Source organism: Sorex araneus, chromosome X (genome assembly GCF_027595985.1).
Source record: "Sorex araneus isolate mSorAra2 chromosome X, mSorAra2.pri, whole genome shotgun sequence".
Classification (NCBI taxonomy): domain Eukaryota; kingdom Metazoa; phylum Chordata; class Mammalia; order Eulipotyphla; family Soricidae; genus Sorex; species Sorex araneus.
In genome coordinates, this window is record NC_073313.1 from 223,198,073 (window position 1) to 223,216,365 (window position 18,293).

Genomic DNA, 18,293 nt, shown 5'->3' on the forward strand with positions numbered 1-18,293 from the left:
CATGTAGCTTATTCTTTTTCTTAAATAAAATGTTATTTTCTCTTTTTAATATTAACTGTAAAAGATCTCTAATTTTTCCCTTTTTTTCTAATTTAACAACATAAAAATGCATAACTTCATAACAAAAAACTTCTAAACAGTAAAGCAAATCAAAGAATTATAATATTTGCTAATATTTTATTTATTCTAGTATGATTTAAAAAAAAAAGCTCTTTGATAAAAAGTGAAATTTTATTTTTACCTCTAATATCACCTCCAGCACAGAAAGCTTTTTCTCCGGTTCCCTTTATAATGATCAGGAACGTTTCAGGATCTTGTTCCCATTTCTATCCAATGTGAAAGAAGATGCCATGAACATATCACAAAAGCAAACTCATCGAAGACATAAACATATGCACATATAAACGTATTATGTTAGAATATATATGCAAATGTATGTGGATATACATAAGGTATATGCTTTAGAATACCCACAACCAGAAGAATGGACCATAACTCTATTTCCCTTTCTGACATAAATTGAGGTTATTCTAAAGTATTGCTAGATGAGAATTCTCCAATTCAGATTTCATAATGGCATCTGGAATAATAGCCGTGATGAATCTGAGATCACAGTTCTTTTTTAAAAATGGACTGAATAACTCACTTGTGGAACATAAAATAACATAGTATGAGGAAAGCTAAAATTTCATAGTATGAGGAAGTGCTAATAAACCAAAGCTAAGTATCAAACACAAGTGAGTCTGGCTTTAAGTCATGCCTTTCCACAGTAGCATGCAGTTCACTCAGAAAAAGACTAAGGCTTTCATTAAGGAAAATATTGATCCAGGGGTTGAGGTGAAGGTGCCTTGCATGCAGCCATCCCCAGGTTCAATTCCTGGCACCGCGTAGTTCCCCCATGCATCACAGAGTACCACCTAGGAGGTGCCTCCTGAGCTCCAATGGGTGAGTCTGGAACCCCCAATTACTGACAGGCTCACCTAGGGAATCTCACGCACATCACCGTAAGGCCCTTGTGGAACTGCACCAACCTATCCCTCACTGCAGTGCAAGTCAGTAGCCAAGAATTGCTAAGAAGGGGCCCTGTGATGTTCTATGCACCATTTTGCCTACACACCATCCCCTACTTTCCACCCACTTCCCACAAAATATTAGAAATACAAACCAAAATAGTTTCAAACCCAAAAACTACTGTGTGAAAGCAGATTAGATCATGCAGGCGCATGCATACCCCAGAGGCAGAATTAGAGCCATTTGTTAGGTTAAATAAAGAGGGGGAACACAATCAGGAACTTAGAGCTCTGTGAAAGTAGAAGTGTTATCTAGTGATGTGATGAAATTTCTGCTTATAAATGGGTGGGCATGGAGAATGTCATGCTGAGTGAAATGAGTCAAAAGGAGAGGGACAGTCATAGGATGACTGCTCTCATCTGTGGGGTTTAAAAAAGCAGAGTATGAGTCTATTCCCCAAGGACAGTAGAATTGAGAGTCAGGAGGACTGGTCCATGGTTGGAAGCTTGCCACAAGTCGGGGGCAGGGCAGAGGGCAGGAGAGAGGATAGTCAGAGTAGAGAAGGGACCACTATGACAATGATAGTTGGAAATCATCACTTTGGATAAGAATTGAATACTGAACGTTGGTAAAGGGATACGCATGATGACCTTTCAGTACCTTTACTGAAAGTCTTAATACCCAAAGGAATGGGGGGGGAGGGTGGAGAGAGAGAGGAGAGAGAGGGGGGGAGAGGGAGGAGAGAGAGAAGAGAGAGAGAGAGAGGAAAAAGAGGGGGGAGAGGGAGGAGAGAGAGAGGAGAGAGAGGGGAGAGAGAGAGGGAGGGAAAGAGAGAGAGGGAGAGAAAGAGAGGTGGGTTTTTCTTCTCTCTCTCAGGGGGATAGGGGATGGGAGAAGTGAAACTGGTGGGAAATGTACACTGGAGGGATGGATGTTGGAAAATTGTATGGGGAAAACCCAATCATGAACAACTTTGTAACTATGTTGATTCCAGTTATTAGATTAAAGGAATAGAGAAATTCCTCTGGCTAAGAGGATTACAGAAGAACAGCCTAGAGAAGGAAAAAAATTAATGGAGGTTCCAAATTCATGGAAATATGGACACTGATCCTGGAGAATCCCATGATTCCATGGGTAAGTGAGAGAAGTGTCCTATTAAATATTTTGAGTGCTATGGCTCATGACCTGCAGATTGAGGCCCTGGTCAGATATCCCCCCACTCTCCCTAATCCCCATCAAGACCATGAAATGGGGCCATGTAGCCCTCGAAATAATTATAATTGCTCTAAAGCTAGTACAAACCTTTAGCTGTGGATAAATCTGCCGGATCATGCTAAGATTCAGAGCATTCAGGAATTTTGGTCTGTTCAATGTGATCACTCCAGCACAACCTCTTTTTTCCAGTAGCACTTCTGCTGCTGCATCTGTGTGCTTGGTCATTCTCTGCTTTAAAAAAGAAAAAAAAAGTAATTTTAGGGTAAAATTCGCAGGATTTTTATAACAGGTTACATCAAACAAAGATCTCATATGGTGTTAGGACTATGGACAAGTTATATTGTTACAGATAGAAAATTTCAAAGTAAATGACACATAATTCTTAAATCTTTTCATTTTTATTTGCACGAACTGATTTAGAATAGAACCCAGACCAAGAATTACTTGCTTGAACTATTAAACTCTCTTTTTTCTTCTTTTTTGGTTTTTGGCCATACCAGCAGTGTTCAGAGCTTACTTCTGGCTCTGCACTCAGGAATCATTCCTAGCAGGATCCAGGGACCAAATGGGGTGTCAGGAATCAAACCCGGGTCAGTTGCAACTGACTCTCACTGTACTCTCACTCCGGCCCCCTGTAAAATACTCTTACATCTCTTGGTTTATTACAGTATACCAAGATCTAGGATATATTTTGAAGAGAAACGATAGAGAGGGAAAATCATTCTGACTGTCGTAGCCACCAATAATTTGGAGGAAAAGGCCGTATTTAAGCTTGGCCTTGATGTATTCTTTTAAAAAAGGGAGATGAGAATCATAAAGACAATGGTACATGCTAAAGGCAAAGCAATGGATTGGGAAGTGTTAAGATGTTAAAAGAGTGGAATGACATCTAGCTGCAGAAATATGGGGTGGGAAAGAAGGCAGAGAAAGTCATTCCAATCTAGATTATAAAAATGTGAGACTCACATGTCAGGGTGTTGTAAAAAAAAAGACAACATGCTTGCAATATAATTGTGGAGGGACACATACCATAGCAATCTCATGTTTCACAGATCATGAGTCCTGATTTATACACTTAGAAGGTACAAACTACATAGAAATTTCCCAGAAATTTGTATTTTTGGCTAATAGAACCACATATTTCTTTTATTTTTTTTGGTGGGGGGGAGCCAGAGAGATAATTCAAATCCTCCGGTTTCTTGAGTACTACAGCCAGTGACTCCCCAAGCACTCAGGCTACCCCCAAAAAGGGAGGAAAATAATTCTCTCTTGAATCCTCACATGCCGTGAGGACAATGTACAACATGAAATTCAAAGTCAGCCTAACTTAGAAAAATTTATCTGGCGCATGCCAGCGAAAACTAAGCAGGACACCCATTAGCTAAAATATAATGACATCTGAAAGTTCATACTTTAACTCCACAATGCTTAAGTTCTCCTTTATAAAAACATTTCCATGATGGAGTTTATTTTCTATTACAAATTATTATCAAATAAAAACTGATTTATAGTCACTTAAAATGGTTATATGTTAAACAACACAATAGATGGTATCTTATACTAAGTACTAAAAACTAATTCTAAAAACTAATAAAATATCTTTGGCCAATTGATGGCTATCACAAAGACTGCTATCCTGTGATGTCTTTAAAGTAAGGAAACAGACATACTGTTGAAACACGCTATTACAGAGTCTAGGAAAAAAAACTCCAACACTTGTTTAAAAGCATTCACACTAAAGAGTAATTCCTGTCCTAGGAAACTACAGCACGGTTATTTTTACATATGGTTAAGATGAAATACACATAAGGACAGATACTACAGTTGCCTCTTTAATGGAAAATGACTGAAAGTGGAAAGTATTATCAGTAGAAAATTAGTTCTGCATATTATACTCAGACAAATATGCATCCTACGAAGCCTTTCACAAGAATGAGGCAAGCTGGGGCTGGAGCAAGCCCAGCGGGTCGAGGGCTCTGGCCTTGCATGCAGCTGACCTGGATTCAATCCCCAGCCTCCCATATGCGCCCCCCCCCCCCCAGCCCATCAGGCATGATTCTTGAGTGCAGAGCCAGGAGTAAGCCCTGAACACAGTTGGGTGTGCACCACCTCCATCCACCCCCCTAAGACAAGAGAATAGATTATTTCTCCATATACTGTTAGAACAATCTCAAGGGCAAATAGCGTTTCACTTACTCACTTACACACAAACCTAAACTTGCATTTACAAACTATCTCTAGCTGCATTCACAGGATAATGTGAAATTATTCTTCTAGGAAAGAAACCTGGGTATCTCATGGACAGGAACGACAAACCTTTTTTTAAGATCACACTTGGCTTATGCCTGGCTCTGAACTCAGGGATCACCCCTGGCTCGTGCTCAGGAGACCATATAGGAAGCTGGAGATCAAACCTAAACTGGCCAGTGCAAGCCAAGTGCCCTACCTGCTGTACTGTATCACTCTGGCCCAGGATGGAAAAGTTTTTTACTGAATGGTTCCTCTAATGTTGTGCCATATGTATTCACTACCCACTCAAACGATGCTTTCAGATACTATTTGGTGGGAGGGAGGGGGCAAGGCAAATTTGGATTACCCCAGCTGTGTTCACAGTTGACTCCTAGTTCAGTGCTCAAGAATCACTCCCAGTGATGCGGAGGGACCCTAAATAGAACTGGTGTTCAAGCCATCTGTAAATGGAAAGTAACTTACAAGAGTTGTTTAAGTGTCCTTACATTGAAAAAAAAATACTCTAGAAACATAGTCTTATGCAAGAAACAGAAATTAAGTGTAATATTTAAGTATAACCTGTGTTTTTAATATATACACAGTCAGAGGGAAAAAAATGAATGGCTTTATGTACATCAAATTAAAAACCAGGGTTGGAGGTCACCTCCTGGGTTCAACTACTGGCACAGCAGATGGTCCCCTGAGTGCTCAGGAGTGATCCCTGAGCACACAGCCAGGTGTACTGCTTAAGCACCACCAGGTGTGCTCCAAAAAATATATAACATCTTCCCAAAATAATCTCTTTAAAATACCGTTAGTCACTAAAATCAAATCAGTGACTACCCGCGGGGAAAAGGCCGGAGAACAGCCCTCTATATCAGACAGAACAGGAGCTATATTTAGGACTCAGCATCCTCACAGCCATGAAACCCATTTCATGCTCAAAAGAAAAGGCTGCGCTCGACATCCTGGAGCAACGTAACTCAGAGAAGTCAAGGGGGAGGATGCACCAGAAGGAGAATCAACACAAGGCAGTGGACTAATCCAGCACTGGCCCTTCACTGACTATCCTTTTGGTTTTAGTACTAAAAATTGCACCACAGTAGAACTTTAATATGCTAATGAGGCATGGGGCTCAGCAAGAAGCTTGACCCACTGTACCTGCATATGCTGTATCTCCCCAGCACTACATGCTCGCATCACTCCTTCCTTTCCCAAGTCAGTTAAGATACATTGTCCCTGACAGTCTCCCAGATGCTCAGGCTAAAACTACATGAAATGCAGCCTAAATCTTTCCTTGACCTCACTTTATATTAAGGAAATCTGTGAAGTCATTAACAAAAGGGTCTGAATCTGTAATAAGTATGGGAAGTCTTAGTAATGAATTTAGTGGGAGTATTCAGAAGTGTTGATCTTTTAATGGCACAAGCCTGAAATTTGTATTATGAAGCAATGTGCCTTTTAAATTAAAAAATAAATATGTGAAAAGTAAGCCAGAGGAAACAAGTCATGGAGCCATCACTTAAAAAAAAAAAACCTTAAAAGAACTAAAATCTTAAGACAGGGGTTGACCTGCCGCCAGCAGGTCCATCTGTAACCACGGGGAGAGTGCATCTGCAGCCTGATGGTGCCTTCAGGCTTCCTGATACCCCAAAATTGCTGCTGCGCCTCTGGCCAGACCCCAACAACTCAGGGCCAAGTTGCGAGAAATTAAACAGCCAAGAGTCAGGTATGTGGGAGCCATGCCCACATACCACCTCCAGCTCAGCTACACAAGCTCATTTATCAGCCTTTTTTCAGACCCATAAATAAATCTCGAAAAAGATCAAAAGCCGCAGTTAATCTCGAATATGCACAAGGCTGAATACACCAGGGTAAGTAGGAGTGTGGGGGGGACGGGAGAGATGCGCCAGCCTGGTGCCCGCCCAAAGCAGAGCCCCTGGCAGCTGCTTGCTCCCACAATCCAAAGTCACCCCCATGACCCCTGCCGGATTCCACTCTCTCAGGACAGACCTTACCGAGATAATAACCTGTTGAAAATTCAGATATTCAGGTTATGCGACTAAAATCTCCAGGCTTTCTCAGGGTTGGGATGGGCCACCTCCCCCCACCTCCCTTGTACTTCTGGAAGCCTCAGCAGTCACACCCACACCCCAAAGCTGCCATCCAGTTAAAAAAGCTACTCCATCCTTATAGTCTTGATAAAGGCTATTTGTTCTGAATGCCCTGAACAAACACGATGACCTCTTAGTACCTGTATTGCAAACCATAATGCACAAAACAAGTGAGGGAAAGAAGTGCCTTCCATGGAGGGGAAAGTGGGGGGGAGGTGGTGGGAGGGAAAAGGGGACATTGGTGGCTGGTAATGTACAGTGGATGGCTGTTGGATCACTGTATGACTGAATCCCAATCATGAACAGCTTTATGATGGTCAATTTCATTGGACATTCAGTTAAAAATAAAAAAAAAAACCCAAAAACTACCAACACCTTAAAACAAACAGTAACATGTCTTCAAAGATGCAGAGTGAAAGGGACACTGTAGTGGGAACGAGAAATGACAGTTATACTGGTAGATAATTTGGGAGACTCATAAAGTTATATTTAGATTTACCATGCAACCCAACAATCTTGCCCCTCGGTATTTACCCAAGTGAATGAAAAACTTACATTCACACAAATGTAGGTCGACGTGGAACAGCTTTCCCCCTCGTCCCCCAATCTCTAAAACCTGAAAGCAACCAAGGTGCTCTTCGACAAGAAAATGCATTAACTGTTGTATATACACACATGGGAATCCTAGTCAGGGTTGGTTCACCCAACAATGCAGATGCGTTTTACCCAAGTGAAAAAATCTTGATCCAAAAGGCTATTATATAACCCTCTTCAATGTGTCATTCTGTGAAAGGACAAAATTCCAGGAAGCATAAAGGGTGGTGGTGAGAGAATGGCTGACTACAGAAAGAGAAGTACAAGGAGTCTCAGGTGGTGGGACTGCTCTGTCTGTACCACGGGTGCATGACTTACACATCTAGCAAAACCATTAAAATGTAAAGACCAAACTTTGTGTATGAAGACTCGGGGGCAGAAGGCGCCTCATAGGCCCTGGGGGAAGGAGAGCACCTGGGCCACAGCTGGCAATACTGGTGACTTGGACAACCAAGCTAGACGAATGGGTTCAATTGAGCAGTGCTGCAACAGTTCTGCAGTGCCAGGGACCACCAGGGCCACCTCTGCATTACTGGCGGCAGCCAAGTCCTGGGAGCCTCCAGGGCTACAAGTGACAATGCTGGAGGTGCTCTGGGTGAGGACATGAGAGAGGGGCTATAATACAGCAGGATCAAACCAGGTCCCCTGCTTACAAAGTGCACACCCCTCGCACCTTCAGTCCTGGCCCCTAAAAAGCATAGGTTGTTGTTTTCAAATATCTGCCAGGATATCAGGGGATTCTGACACAGAATGCCAGCTCTACCTCGGGACTCCAGCTGAATTACTATCTTCTATGTCCTTCATCCGAAGAGAGAAGGGGCAAGGAAGTACTCCCAAGATCCCTTTCAGAAGGACCTTATCCTGTTCCAACTTCCTCATCTAATTACCCACTCCCCAAAGACCCCACTCCAAGCACCATTACACTGATTACTAGGGGGTGGGAGGTGGACACATTCAGCCATTCATTTCTTGCAATGGGATCAATGAACAAGATCCAAGCTTTGCAAGGATATGATAGTGATATCATGAATAAAATGATTATCATATTCTAATACCAGATTTTAAAAGGTGTTTTTTTAACTTTAAAAACATTGTGGGAGGGGCACTCTCGACAATGCTCAGGGGTTACTCCTGGCTCTGCACTCAGGAATCACTCCTGATGGGGCTTGGGAAACCATATGGATCTAACCCAATTAGGCCGCATGCAAGGCTAGTGCCCTTCCCATTGTACTATCCTTCTAATATATATAAATTTTTAAAAGATATATTTTTAAGTAACTTATTCCCACAAGCACTTAAGGTAGATACTATTTTCCCCATTTTATATTTGTCAAAAAGAAAGTTAAGAGAGAGCAAGAGTAAGTAACAGACCTATTATTTCAGCCCAGGCATTGACTTAAAGGTCCCTTGCTTATATTAATAACCTTATGACACCTGCAGAGTCTATGAATCAAGTCTTAGAACTAAAAATTAGGAACCATGGCATGCCAACATCCACAAAATTTACCACTATTTCTCTATTTCCTTAACAGTGACACAATTAGTTACACTTCACAATCTAAATGACAGTGAAGTCAAACTTACCAAGTGTTGCAGAATGATATCAGTCCTTCTGGCAGAATTAAACCTGAAACAAATGAGAATACCATGAAAATAGTAATGTTAGTCACGTCTCAATGTCTAAGTATATTTTCCCTTTCACTTTAGCCTCTTCTAAAAAGCTTCAGACAACAGGGCCGGGAGATGGCGCAAAGGGCTGGAGCACTTGCTCTGCGTGCAGAAGCCCTGCCTCTGACCCCTGGCACTGAGTGGTCCCTCAAATACCACCGGAAGTGACGGTGGAGCACCCAACTGGGAGCAGCCTCTGAGCACCGCCATATGTTGCCCAACCAATTTGTCACTTGTCACTTGTCATCGCGTTGATCTTCAATTTGCTCGAGCGGGTGCCAGTAATGTCTCCATTCATCCCTGTCATGTGCTAGTGTAGCCCAATGATACCTGCTCGTTCCAGGAACACAAAGAGCCTCAAACCCTTCATTCAGGGTTTTGATGAAGAAGTCTGACCGTCTCATTGGTGGGCGGCCACACAGTCTTTTGACATCCCGTGGAATCCAGTCAGTAACAGCTCTAGTCCAGCGGTTGTCTCTGAATGGCATTACATGCCCATCTGATGGTGATGCCTTGGCAAACGAGATGGTGTCCCTGATTCTTGATTGTCGACAGAGGTCAGAACTCTGGATTCCTTCTCTCATTTGAGTGAAATGTGATATTCCAAGCATAGCTCTTTTAATTCCACTTTGGGATACCCAAATAATGTTCTCACCCTGTTTTCAGAGGGCCCAGGACTCCAAGGCGTATGTTAGTGGGCCCAACCAATAGCATCAACCAAAAGTTATCAACAACAACACAGAATTTTGTTCTGTTTTGCTTTGAATTTTGAGTTTCAGGGCCATATTTGGCTGTACTCAGGGCTTACTCCTACTTCTGTGCTCAGAGATCACTCCCAGCAATACTCAAGAGACCGCCAGTGGTGCCAGGCATTGAACCCAGTCCATCTGCAGGCAAGGCAAACACCTTCCATACCTGCTGTATGTCTCTCCAGCCTCCAAAAAAGTATTTAACTCTCACTCGTTGCCAGAGGAAATGAAAAAAATTACACTACACTGAAAGTCAGTTTGGCAGTTTCTTGTTTTTTGATCAAATTAAACACATCCTTACTGTATAGTCAAGCAATTGTGCTCCCTGATACTTATCCAAATTAGCTGAAAAAGTATGTGCACACACAAACACACAAAACCTGACACATGTGTGTACTATAGCTTTATTCATTACAGCCAAAATGTGGAAGTAACTAAAATGCCCTTTGTTAGGTGAATAAACAAACTGTGACACATTTATACAATGTAGTATTATTCAACAACAATAAAAAATGATATAGCATTCCATAAGAAGACATAGTAGAAACTTAAATATATTATTTCTAAGCAAAAAAGAGAAAAAAGTCAATATGAAAAGACCGCAAGCTATATGAAGCCAATTCTAACGAGACTTCTGAATAAAAGACAAAACTATTGAAATAAAAATATCCATAAGTAATCTCAATGGTCCCAGGGGTGGTCATTTTGACCCACACTAGGAGATGTTCAAAAATATTCTTATCCCAGCCCAGTGGTTCCACAACTTGTCTGTCCATTAGAATCACCCATGACCTCTTGGAAATATCCCAAAGACACAAGAACAGTTCAAATGTGGAGGTAAAACATGGACATAGGTGTCCTGTCTGAAATTCCCAAAATGATCCCAAAGTGCAAACACTTTGCCTAGCTGTACTTGTAGCTCTCAAGATCCTGTTTCCCAACAATAATCTGAAGTGACAGGTCCTTGCCTATTCAGAGGCATTTTTGTATAGAAGATTTTCACAATGACTTAGTATGTGAGTGACAGCTTCTAAGAGGCACCACTTCTAAAACTTTCCCAACCAAAAACATTTTTTTTTTCTTTTTAGAGGGAAGAAGGAGGAGGAGGAGCTTGAAAGAGTGGGTTGAGGACACACCTGCATGCAGCTGACCCAGTTATATCCTCAGAATCACACGGCTCCCGGAGCATGTAGGTGCTTCCCTGGTGGCCCCCAAGTACCCCCTTGTGGCCAAGTACTCCCTGACACCCCAGGGCCAGAGAAGAACTGCATTGTTGGGCCCGCAACTGCCAAGAACTGTCATGAGGGAACCCCAAGGCTCCTGAGCACCACTCGGAGAAACCTCCCACCCCTCCCCCCAGTACCAGTGAAAAACAGCAACAGTTTTTTAAAAAATTACTTTCTTTTCCAGAATAACTAAGAATTCTTAATGAGGCAAGTATCCAAATGCCAGTTCAAGGTTAAAGGTAGGGAAGCCAGATTGGCAAGTCTTACATAAGGAAGGGCAGCCCGTGGCATAAAGAGTAAACAGAGAGGAATTCAGGCTTACTTCAAGTCCCAATTTATTTGAAGGATCATTTTATTCCACTATAACGAAAACCTACCAAAAACAAGAGGGAAGGACTAAGAATAGCACTGTGGGGTCAAGAAACCTCAGGACTTGCGATTCCAGGGCAAGCTCAGTGACAGAGTCTGCCCCAGGAGTCTGCTCCCTGGCACCACCACATGCCATTCATGAAGCACTGGCCTGAAGGGCTGCAACATCCCCAGGTCACGAGGAATTTCTGGACATACACAGCCAGGTGCATATGAGCACCCAGACTGAAGGGGTGTGACCCCAGCTAGGAAATGCAACTACAAAGACATGTGAGCCCTAGCAAATACGTGCATGAGCACCACAGGGAACCTGGGACGAGAGCATCTGCGCTAAAGAAGCATAACCCCAGCAGCACATGTGCCCCTGGAAAGCACTACAGCCAGGACTGTGTGGAATCCCCACCCATCAACACAACCACGGGGAAGGGGGAGGGCAGGGGGCTCCCAGACCATTCACCACAAAGCCTGTAACAGAAAACCAACCAAACGAGGTGCAATTAAGTTTATAGTTAGATTTGCAGTAATATTTTATTTGTTCATAACAGCTCAATTCTCAGTTACTTTTAATAGAAACAAACTTTCTTTCTTGAAAATGGAGTTTGACAATTACAATCATCAAGAAATTCAGAACTGAAGGGCTTCTCCTTCCTTCCCATCAGGCCCCACACTGCCCTCTGGTGGAAGAGATGAGTATGGGTATGTGCCAGCTAGTGCCAGACCAGGCAGAGTTCCATGGGCAACTGTTCTGGAAATGTGGCACCCAGACCAGCACCATCATTAACCCTGGGAACTTATCGCCTGGTTCGGAAATGCACATTCAGATTGACTGAATCAGAAATTAGCATGAGACTCAGAAACCTGTTTTTAACAGAACCTCTGCTGGGATACAGGCTTAGGCTATCAAGGATTGACTAAGAAGGATGACAGTCTTATTGTTAAGAGTTTGGAAAGTATACAACAGCACAGGGGGTCACAAAATTAACTTTTCATGAAACTGTGAAAGATGTATAATGCAGGCTTAAGATTGTATGGCACAAGTGGAAGAGAACATGCCTGGTGTATCCGAGGTGAAGTCTGACCCCTGGTATGGTACAGCCCCACCCCACAACATCACCCATAGTACCGGGCCCGGAGCACCAAATACTACCTGGAGTGACTGCCATAAAGGACTTTGAGCATCACCAGGTGGAACAGTCATAGCAAGAAGGAAAAGAAAATAAAGAAAAATTACATAATAAAAATAATAATAAATATTTTATTTATTACTAACAAAAGCAGGCAAGGTAAGCTTACTCTTCAAGCCCAAATTCTCTCTTGAACATGTATCTACTTCCACCTCCCTAACATCTTTCTAAGTTTAAGTTTCATTCAATAAAAGCTATCCTGCTTCACAAAAAATAAAAATAAAAAAGACATGGGCAAGGTAAGAAAGTGGACAGGGCAGAAACTCAAGGCCATGGCCCAGTAATGAATTATGGAACTGATTAAACCAAGTGTGAAAACAAAAAGGAACGATTCTGAGGAGTTAGGATGACTAGCTCGGGAGCACAACAGCTGACTACATGCCTTGCATGCAGGAAACCCGGGTCCAACCCACCCAACACATGGATCTCTAAGTACTGTTAGGGAGCAAGAGCTGAGTATAGAACCAGGGGTGACCCATAAACACCACAGGCCCAACAACAACAATAACAACAACCACAAAAACCAAAAAAGTTGTCATAAAGTTAAAAAGTATATATTGAAAAGGAAAAGGAAAATAATTGTATCTGCAATTACTCCAAAACTGGATGGCTAGGATACAGGTAATGAAAGTTTGAGAAGGAAATTCACTGGCTTGTAGAATGAAATAGGAATTCCCTTTTAAACTTGAATTTCTACAAACAAAAGTAGAAATAGTCTACAGCCATGTGAAAAAAAGAGACAAGGCTGAGGGGGCTGGAGCAATAGCACAGCGGGTAGGTCGTTTGCCTTGAACGCAGCTGACCCGGGTTCGATTCCCAGCATCCCATATGGTCCACTGAGCACCACCAGGGGTAATTCCTGAGTGCAGAACCAAGAGTAACCCCTGTGCATCACCAGGTGTGACCCAAAAAAGCAAAAAGAAAAGAAAAGAAAAGAGACAAGGCTGAGAGCAAAGTTAGGACTGAAGATAGTCAGGAAGCCACATACACAATCACTGAGGTATAAGATCCTCTTAGCGCTGAGGCATAGATGAGAATCTAGACTTAAAAGTGAGCAGCCTCAAGGTTGCCTAGGTCCACAAATGTTTTGTCTGTTTTTGTTCAACAAAATCAACAAACACATCTAAAAGTTGGGGGATGGCCCAGGGGACTGGATCAGTGATTTGGATTTAGAACACCACCTGCATGTGTGATGTCACGATTTCAGTCCCCAGCACTGCTACACAGGCAAGCCCAAGAGGTAGGATCCCTGTTTGACCCCATCAAACACGGGGTCTGTGATCCCCGAACCACAAATGACTTGCACTTACATCACAGTCCCTGGGGTACAACCCACAATAAGTGAGCCCCATTACGGGATCTGCAAGCACCACGATTCCTGTGCATGTGTGAGAGCACCTTGGCGATCCTTGCAAGCAACCCTAGGTGAGCACCAAGGCTGTGCAGCGAGCCCTGCACCTTGATGTTTGATTCCCATCAGCGCAGCTACAACAAAACAACAAAGGGGAGAAAAATCCAGATATTCTATCTGAAAGTGAAGTTTTCCACTTTACAAAATAAGGGTTGTTACAGGAGCCTTCGCCCTGTACTCTAACAAGGCAACAATGCAAGGCTTGGGCTAAGAGCTGCCCCTTGATTCAGAGCAGTGGTTCTAACTCACTTGCCCACCGCTGGCATCCAGATGTGGGATCTGACCTCTCCACTCCGTGGGCTGCAGCTGAAAATCTTGGCTCTAGACAACCCCACTCTATTATTATTTAGCCTCTTCACCCTGGGTTTTGTACTCCTAGCCTGGAAGAATAACCAACAAAGAATCCAAACTCCTCCGAAACTTCAAGTGGGGCTGGAGTAAGCAACAATCAATGTATCTCAGCAGAGTACAAGAGCAGATAGAGAAAGCTAAAGTAACTAAGTGTAACTTTGTTTAAATATTTATTTCAAGTTGGCTCTCCTTTCTTGCTATTTCAAAGGCTTCAGGAAACAATAAAAAGATAAAGTGGACCAACTGGCCCCCAGGCTAATTCATTAAGCACTTGAAGCAGATCCCCCCTCTCTCCCCCACATACACCCTAGAGGCAAGGACATAATTAAATATTGTAAACTTTGTTTGCTTGTTTTGGGGGTGGGGGGTCTGTGCTTAGGGCTTACTCCTGGCTCTGGGCTCAGGGATTCACTCAGGTATCACTGAGAGATCACTTGTTAACAATGCTCAGGGTTGCCAGGGATCCAACCCAGTAGGCTATGTGCAAGACTGAGATGCCCTACTCACTGTACTATAGCCTCAGCCCCAAGTACTGTAAATTTAAACCAAGCCCAGGTAGAGACATTCTCAGGGACTTCCAGCAGTAGGAACGCCCTTCTGAGAAGTTCTGAGCACAGAAAGAACAGGCACTGAAGTCAACTCCAGCAAGATTAATCTGGAGGTAGGTCATGTGCTGAAGAACATATCTGAACAGGGGAACGGTAAATGCACCAACTTTCCGTAAAGTGAACAAACGATGAATCAGAACTTTTCAAAATCAAGCCAACAGGAAAAGAGTTAAGAATGGCAGAACTGAAAATAACGTCAGAAATCTGCATAAAGGACGGTGCCAGCAAGCTGAAAGTACTGGTGAGGACTAAAGGTAGCTTTCCTATTATATTTATAAATTTACATACAGATGTTTCCAGCAAGTGTTTATGTAAAATGCAAATGAGAGAGCTAAGTGGTTGTGATGAAGACTGAAGTTCAACATAAATCAAGGTCAGACACACACGCGAGAGTTATCTTCAGCACAGGGCGTTTGACTGGGAGGAAATGCACAAAAGCTGCATTGGCGCTAGCACTAAGAAGTAACCGGTAGAGAGCAAGAACAATGCCACAAGGCCAAGGGAAGCCAAGGAAGGCTGGAGTTCAAGGGTTTCCCAACAGCGCCACAGTTCCATGGCCCCACTTCTTCTCAGAATCACTCTGTGCAACACCCAGTGCCTTAATTCACCTGTGGGGTGTGTCTTCATATACTGACCAACCTTAAATCCACTCTGCTAAGGCAGTATCTGTTCAGGGCTGACACTGGAGAAGGCCTGTCTGACCCAAGCCCCAAACTCGTACAGGGCAATCCAGTCAGCCTGTGGCTTGAAGAGTGGGTGAGACTAAATAAAGCTCCTCTGAATTCTGGGAATGAGATGCTTTCCCCATCTGTCTACCCAATTTGTCTCGCATAGAGCTTGGTTATTTACTGACAATTTCCCCAAAAAAGCAGGCCATGGGAATCTGGTCAATAGCAGCCTGCGGTTTGGCCCTGATGGGAGTCACCTGTCAGACACAGAAAACTACCCTGAGCACCTCCTATGGTAGTCACCAAACCAAAGAAATTAAAGGAACTAATTTGGGGGCGGGGGTCCACACCCGGCGATGCTCAGGGGTCACTCCTGGCTCATGTACTCAGGAATTACTCCTGGCAGTGTTCGGGGGACCATATGGGATACAGGGGATCGAACCTGGGTCAGCTGCATGCAAGGCAAACGCCCTACCCTTTGTGCTATCGCTCTGGCCCCAAAAGTACTAAGTACTATTTTTTTTTTATTTCACTGCTTCTGCTTCTCCAAGACAACTAAGGATAAAAGAAAGAAAGAAAGAAAGAAAGAAAGAAAGAAAGAAAGAAAGAAAGAAAGAAAGAAAGAAAGAAAGAAAGAAAGAAAGAAAGAAAGAAAGAAAGAAAGAAAGAAAGAAAAGTACCCTTCAATTCCCATTAAGTAATCGCTGAGAACCATGATACACTGTTCAACAGTTAGATACGTCCCGCTAAAGCACTAAGATTGTTAAGTCAAAGCAGCACTTCCATCCCTCTGCTTCAGAGCAAACGCAAAGAGGTCAAAGGCGGCAGCAATTTTAACTTTGGGGTAAGAGGAGAAGAGGTTGAGTAGGATGCTTCTCCCTTCAAATGATCCCAGCTGCTTCCTGCTACTGTATAGAGGTAACAATGACGCATCCTAACTTATTTTTTTAAAAAATAAACGACGATTATCAAAGTTCCTGAGCTAGACTTAAAATGTAATCACTAGCACTTTCAAAAGCCTAGCACATCGTTGACACAAAGACTCCACCGTGCCATAGTGTCCCGCCAGACCTTAAGTTGGAGTCTTTTGGAAAAAATAAAAAACGAAAAAAGTCGCTCCACGAGCATAGCTGCAAGCAGGGGCGACGCGCGAGCGTTTGTTGGCTGCACAAAAGATGCCTGTTATTCCTCTAACTTAAAACCCGACGTGTGCCCCAAACTACAGTCGACTCTGAAGAAAGGGAAGGGACGGAGATGGAAAGAAAACAAAGTTTTGCAGGGGGAAAGGTTAAGCAGCCGGAGCAGCAGGAAACCCAGAAGGAGCGGCGAGTAAGAAAGGCACTGGGGGCGGGGGGCTCCAAGGCAAGGGCGACGCCTCTGGGGACCACTCGAAACTTAAAGGCCAGGGTACCCCCGACCTTTTTTCCACCTTGGCGAGCTCAGCTGACGAGCCTGCCCTCCGGTGCTCGCTCACTCACTCACCTCGACATGAGCCTGCACACCGCCTGCAACCCCATCGCCAAAACACGCCAGGCGACAGCAGCCGGCCGACGAATCCCATTGGCTCCTTACACCTCACGTCAGACCCGCCCACCGCCGCTCTACGCCACAGGTCATAGATGATAAGTCCTCCAAACGGCCAGAGCGGTCTTGAGGATGTGTTGTTGTTTTTCCCGCTACGCGACACTAGGGGGCGGGGTCAGAATAAACGCTAGAAAAGGATTGGAGGAGGAAAAGCAATGGAAAATAGGGCGTGGCCTAGGGACTGGCTGGGGCGGGGCGGGGCGGGGCGGGGCGGGGCGGGGCGAAGTGGGGGACGAGCTGCCTCCGGGTTCAGGGGCCAGCAGAGAGCATGCGCGGGCTCTTGGCAAGGGAAGAGATTGTGCTCCAAAGGTTCTCTTGGGAATAGCTCTAACAGTCCAGGCTTGACCTGTTTCTAGCCAAGACTGACCGAAAGACTTTGCTGCAATATTCATATTTTTAGTTTAAAACTGCAATCTTGAGTTTGAAACACACGATAACAGTATAACATTGTCATTTATTCCTGAACCAACAGAGCAGAATTTTCAAAGCAGTATTGAACGTCTCCAGCTTTTAAAAAAAAAGTTGTCTCTGTCAGTTAAACTAACAGTTACTGTTATCAATAAAAGCGAGATTACATTCAAAAAGTAGTTTACTCAAATGAAGCAGATTTAACTTGATCTCTAAGAATCACTGTTAAGTTGATTCGGAAGAGTGTTCCACTACATTCAGAGTTGGGGAGCAAATATTTTATCATCAGTAAGGACCCTTTCATCAAGAAAAAAAAGTTTATGGAAAAATTTGAAAGAGAAGTTAGTTTTGATTTGACCTCCCTGACATTTTAGACAATGAGGTCAAAACTTTGACCAAAATTTACTTTTTTTGACTTACTCACTGAACACCCAATGAGCAGACAAACAGCGAGCATTGCAAAAGTTCCACCTGCTATTGCATTGTTTAACTGCCTAGAGGACTTGGCTGTTGAGCACCACCATCTGACATCACCTAGGTCTCACTCTGCACGCACAAACGGGGCCCCTGACCCAGCATGGTTTACTAGAAAGGAAATAGAACTTCCTGTTAGAAAGCTTTCCTGGATTCAGAGCTCCTGTTTCCCCCTAGCTTCCGTAGTTCGACTAGTGATGCACAAGTCCAAGCCTGGAAGAGCCCTGCATTACTCTTGATGCATCTTAAATATGTATTTATTTTTGGTGAGTTGGGTGACATATGGCTGTGCTCAGGGCTTACATCTCACTCTGTACTTAGGAATCATTTCTGGTGGGGCTCAGGGGACCATATGGGGTATTGAAGAGCGAACCCTGGTGGGCTTCATGCAAGGTGAATGCCCACCCGCTGTCCTATCTTTCTGGTTTCT

At 43.6% G+C, this 18,293-nt stretch overlaps 1 protein-coding gene across 3 annotated transcripts in view; it reads right to left on the reverse strand.

Annotated features, from left to right (window-relative positions):
• Positions 1-17,009, reverse strand: part of HIBCH (3-hydroxyisobutyryl-CoA hydrolase) — a 74,088-nt gene extending 57,079 nt beyond the window's left edge. The window contains exons 1-4 of one of the 3 annotated variants that reach the window (XM_055121858.1): positions 16,880-17,009; positions 8,748-8,790; positions 2,314-2,457; positions 242-326 (exon numbers count right to left, since the gene is read on the reverse strand). In XM_055121858.1, coding sequence (XP_054977833.1) covers positions 242-326; positions 2,314-2,457; positions 8,748-8,790; positions 16,880-16,914 — 307 coding nt within the window. In that variant the 5' untranslated portion in view covers positions 16,915-17,009. The remainder of the gene's footprint in view (positions 1-241; positions 327-2,313; positions 2,458-8,747; positions 8,791-16,879) is intronic. The other 2 variants (XM_055121859.1, XM_055121857.1) reach the window with 2 other exon arrangements.
• Between the last annotated feature and the right edge of the window lie 1,284 nt (positions 17,010-18,293).